Raw genomic sequence first — 5,254 nt, 5'->3', positions numbered from 1 at the left:
TGCGGAGGGGGGTTCAGCGCCCGGGGCTGGGGCACATGCCACTGCCCCCCCCCCCCCCCCCATGATCTGGCACCACATTTCACGTTTTCCTTAAGGATTGGTTTAATTTCCAGGGGACTTGGAAGTACAGCACTGCAATTGCCTCTAACCTAACTGAGTTGGGGGCTCTCCAGCCTGCAGAGATAAGCTTGGGATTGTGAACTGCATGTGCTGGGAAGGCTGTTATCTTCTCAGAGGTGCTGCTTGCCCCTGCTTGTCAGTGATTACATTTGTCAGGTCACCTTCACGCTCCCGAGGTCCAGGAGAGCCAGTGCCCGGCCGGCCCTGCCCGCGGCTGGAGCTTGCTGTCCTCGCTCTGCTGCAGCAAATCGCTGCTGCAAACGGAGCCGGTTCCTTCCCATCACTCTGCATTTTGTTACTTATGATTTTTCAAGAAAAAAAACTTTCAGAGTGCTGGGGGAGGGGAACTGTGCAATGTCTGGGAGCTCTGTTAGGGGGATGGAGCCCCGCCTCCCAGCGCAGCCCCTCTCCATCAGCGATGGAGCTGCCCCAAGTGCATTTCAAATCGGCTCAGCAGCGATGTGCTTTAATGAAAGATTGTGAGACGATTGATTTGGTATTGATCCCAGTGGGGTCAGGCACTCCTGGGTTTATGACCTTGTTGTGCAGATCTGGCCCAACTTGAAGGGCACATAAAGGAAAATGTTCAAAACCCCAAACAATCTCTGGGAAACATTGCTGAAGGCCAGGAGAGGTGCGTTTATGGAACTGGAGATGAGGTCAAAACCAGCTAGTGGGAGTTTCTGGAAAAACTGATTGAAATGCTTGGTGATTAAAAAGTGAAAATAAATTAAGATTTCAAAATACTTTACTCTTAATGTCTTATTTTTGCAGATTTAGCCTGTGATAATAGAGGGAATAATGCACCTTGCCTGCGGGGAATTAGGTACCTTTAGTGCTCGCTGGGGCATTTGTACATCCCCCATCAGTAGCTTTTGAGCTCGACTCCCAGAGCAAATGGATGCTCTTGCCTGCCTCACTCATGCTTTCTTCTTAAACAAAACAGCTTTTGGGAGACCCACAACACGCAGGGAGAAGGGCAGGGGCCAGGCTGGGACTGCAAGGCCATGGCTCATTCCCGGCTGCTGGCCGCCCCTCCTCTGTGTTCCCAAGTTCCCTGAGGCCGTCTCTGAGCCCTGGGTGGCTTCGGCACTCTGATCTCTGCTAAATAAGACAAAAGCAGCAGCAATTTGAGAGCAGCTCTTTAATGGGATGCAGCAGCTGTTGAACAGCGCGAGCAGCCCTGCGCAGCGGCTGGGGGCTGGCGAGTAAACCTGATGGAAAGTGCCGGGGCAGGGAGGGAGGCAGGATCTGCCTGGGCAAGCTGGAGCTGGGCCAGGGCTCCTGCGAGCAGCTCTTCGGTGGTGTCAGTGCTGCATTTCGGGTGCTTGCACCAGCGCAGTGCGATGCCGCTGTGCAGTAGCAGGACAGCTGTGCACAACAGGAGAGGACATTTCTGCCCCACGGCTTTTGCTCCAGCCCCATCCCTGGCCCCGGGGAGATGGGCAGGGGGTCCGGCTCCAGACCTGCCTGGCAGCAGAGGGCAATGCTAAGCAGCACAGAGGGGAGAGTGTGCTGTGCCCCAGGGCGTGGGGAAGCTCTGTATGCCCTGCCAGCAAAGCCCTGAGCATGCGAGATGAGTAACTTGCTTGCAGGGAGCTCTGAGCAGATGTAGCCACGTTGCCTCCTGCTGTGCTCAGGCTGCTTTGCTGGCATCTGTTAAACACCCAAAGCTCGAGTCCCTCCAGGAAGACACGCTGGTGCAGCATCCCCCAGCAGATACCTGGGTTGTGAGGCATTCCTGGAGGACAGCAGCCAGGCAGCGAGAGGCTTCCTAGCATACGAGGGAGGTGGATGCTGTGGTCAGGCAACGGCTGATGGGGCTCTGTCCATCTCCCCCGATGCACATAGCAGATGCAGCATGCGCGGTAGCAAGCACGCAAGGGCAAGAAGGACAGTGATGCTTTCTGGGTTAAGCACACAGCTTCCTGCAAAATGAGCTGCTACTAAGTGGGGAGAGACACAGCTCTGCGGTGACAATGTTCGTGGTGTCACATCTGGTGGCAGCTGTCTCCAGTGGAGGGATGTGCCTGGGGACGTCTGCAGCCTAGAGCGTGCCCGACTCGGTCACCACCTCCTTGCAGGGTGGGTAGAAGTCCTTGGTGCTGCCCCCATGCAGGGGGAGGCCGGCGGGGCTGGCGTGGTGGCTGTGGCTCAGGATGGTGGTTTTCCTGCTGCAGAGGCTCCCGGTGGAGGCCTGTCTCCGCAGCCCGGGCCGGGAGCTGCCCCAGCAGGACAGGCAGCGAGCTGCGTCCTGGAGCAGATGCCCGCTGAAGAACATGTAAATCCAGGGGTTGCAGCAGCTGCTGAGGCTGGCCAGCAGCATGGTGATGGTGAAAGCCACGTTGGTGGACTCTGGGAAAGCAAGGGAGAGAGCTGAAACGTCCACCGGGCTGGGCATGGGCTGGGCAGGGTCCCAGCGTGCAATGGGCAGGACCTTGGGGGCTCTTTTTGGCTTGGGCACGTGTCCTTTGTCCCATTCCCATCCCATCTGACTGGCACTTCTTTGGGTAGCGGAGCTTGCAGCATGGCGGCAGAGCCGGGCTCTACCCTTGGCTGGGGCTTGCAGGCGGGTGATGTACTGTAATGGGGATGTGCTGGAGCGCATCCTCAGGGAGAGTGCTGGGAGATGAGACCAGCAGCTTTTGGACCTTCCTTCAGCCTGTTTGCTGGCCAAAGCATCTCCCATAGGCCTTTCGATCTTGGATAAAGTTCCTTCTACCCATGAACAGGCTAGGAGAGCTACTGACAATTTCCGGAAAAAGTCAACCTGTGAAATCAGAAATCCACTTCCAAACCTCTGCAGCTGGCTCAGCAAAAGCCTTAAGGGCACTCGATGCTACATGCGAAGGACCTGCTCCAGCAGCACGGTGAGCAGAGGATGGGAGCAGCAGGCACAATTAAAACCCTCCCTGCGGTCACATACCAAACACAGCAGCTCCTGAAGCAAATTCCCATGAGGGAAGAGACACACATGGCAAAGATGTTCCCACAACATCTTTACACGACCCTACATGTGATGGTCAGAAGCCATTGCTTTTCAATGGTTTTTCTAGTGAAAGCAATGAGTTGAATCTGCAAACAGTTTTCTATAAATCCTACTGGGGAGCAAATCTGTAGCCTTCCCCACAATTTTTAAAATGACAAAATAACAGACAGCTCGTGTTTGTTAAAAATGCAATGGCCATGCTGTGTGCCTCAGGTGCCCAGGGCTCTGCGCCTGCTCTGGGCTGCAGCCCAGCACTCCCACTGCTACTCACCGTCATCAGGAGCATCCTCGTCCCACACCGACCACATCTGCATGCTGAAAAACGGCGCCCAGCAGGCGATGTAGGCCACCACGATGACAAAGGTCATCTTCACCGTGCGGATCTTGGCACGGGAGATGGTGCGCACGCTGCTCACCCGTGAGGGCTGCCCGCTGGGGCATTGCCCGCTCTTCTCGGAGGAGCAGGGAGCCGGAGGGGCAGCTGCTGCGGCCCCCCCCGTGCCGGGGCACCGCTCTGGGTCTTGCCCTTGAGGTTCTTGCAGATCTCGTAGCAGATGAGGCTGTAGCAGACGGTGAGGATGCCGACGGGCAGGATGAAGATGCACAGCGTGGTCCAGGTGATGTAGGCTCGGGCTCCCCATGGGTACCTGAAGTCGGCCCAACAGTCCAGCACCCCTGAGCCCTGGCGCACCTCCCGCAGGGAGAAGATAAAGATCTGGGGCAGGCTGAGCAGGCAGCTGAGCAGCCACGTAGCCCCGATCATCACATAGGCCTGGCGGCTGGGCTGCTGCAGGGTGTGCAGCGGGTGGCACACGGCCATGTAGCGGTCCAGCGTCATCATGATGAGCATGTAGGTGGAGGCGAACATGCTGAGCACCTGCAGGTACTTGACTGCTCTGCAGAGTGGGTCTGGCCCCAAGAAGCGGTACGTCACCTCCCAGATCATCTGCGGCAGCACCTGGAAGAGCGCAACGCCCAGGTCGGTCAGCCCCAGGTGCAAGATGAAGAGATGCATCCGGCTCATCTTCTTCCTCAGGCGGTACATCGCCAGCAGCACCCCCACGTTGCCTACGGTCGCTACAGCCAGGATGATGGCCAGCACCCCTATCTCTGCCTTGGCCAGCTCCTCGTCCCGGGTGTGCAAGAGGGTCAGGTTGGGGTCCCCTGCCAGGATCTGGGGGCTCAGCAGCCCCTGGCCATGCCCAGGCCAGCTGCGATGAGTGCTGTTCCAGCCCCAGCCTGGCTCCATCCCTTCGGGAAGCTCTGCAGGAGCACAGGCAGCTATAATGCTCGTCTCTGATGGCCTGTTAAACCCTTCCCTGCCTCCCCAGGGCTGAGCTGTTGGGGTCAGTGCTGCCCCTGAGCACCGCTGCACCAGCTCCTCTGCCCCCGGCTGGGGGGGCTGGACATGCCTCCTCCAGCGGTCCCCAACACCGGTGCAGGTTGTCACCTCCTCTGCCTTGTGCTCCTCAAAATCACACTATTCCTGTGCTGTGCGGTTGCAATTCCCCTCTCTGGCTGGGCTGCTCCATGCAAATATTCCCGGTAAGCGAAGAGGTGCAAGAGCTCCCGGCTCAGTCCTTGATCTTTTTCTCGTCTGCACTAAACATTTCCAAATCCTTGTCTCTCCCAGGACTGCTCATCTTGTGCGTCCCCTCTCCCCCTGTGCTGGTAAATTGAAGGGGAAAGGGGAATCTTCTTTGTTGCTTCTTTTTAGTGCAGTAAGAGTAACAGAAAATGCTACAGAGGCTGCATCTCTTTGGCCTTTTCATTCCAAGAACAGTAAAAGTCAGGTGAGCGGTGTCCGAGCGTCCGTGTCTCCGTGGGAAGCGGGGCGGCCGTCTGCCGGCGGTGGCTCTCGGTCGCTGTGTGCGTGAACGCCGTCCGCCCGGGTCTGGGTTTTATAGCCTGGCAGCTCCCCTCCCTGGCTGGCCCCAGCCTCCTGGCTCTGCCACGCCGGCTCTGCCGCTGTGCTGTGCTGAGTGCCGCCGGACGCTGCAGCGGGCAGGTGAGAGCCTCTTCCCCTCCTGCAGCTCCCTCAGGAGCTGCCGTCCCTGGGCTTTGCCAGGGGCTTTTACCAAATGTGATTTCTGGGCAAGAGCCGAAGGCTGGGAATCCTCCTGCGCTTCCACCCTTGTCGCCTGC

The 5,254-nt window shown here is 58.0% G+C and overlaps 1 protein-coding gene across 1 annotated transcript; it reads right to left on the bottom strand.

Moving 5' to 3' along the window:
- Positions 1-2,167: 2,167 nt before the first annotated feature.
- AVPR1B (arginine vasopressin receptor 1B) lies at positions 2,168-4,358 on the bottom strand. Its single transcript, XM_050911474.1, is given in 3 exon segments — positions 2,168-2,475; positions 3,381-3,611; positions 3,614-4,358. Coding segments are annotated over 3 exon segments (1,284 nt in total).
- Positions 4,359-5,254: the final 896 nt, after the last annotated feature.

This window comes from Gymnogyps californianus, chromosome 27 (assembly GCF_018139145.2).
Source record: "Gymnogyps californianus isolate 813 chromosome 27, ASM1813914v2, whole genome shotgun sequence".
Taxonomy (NCBI): domain Eukaryota; kingdom Metazoa; phylum Chordata; class Aves; order Accipitriformes; family Cathartidae; genus Gymnogyps; species Gymnogyps californianus.
This window is presented reverse-complemented; position numbering and strand designations above follow the sequence as displayed.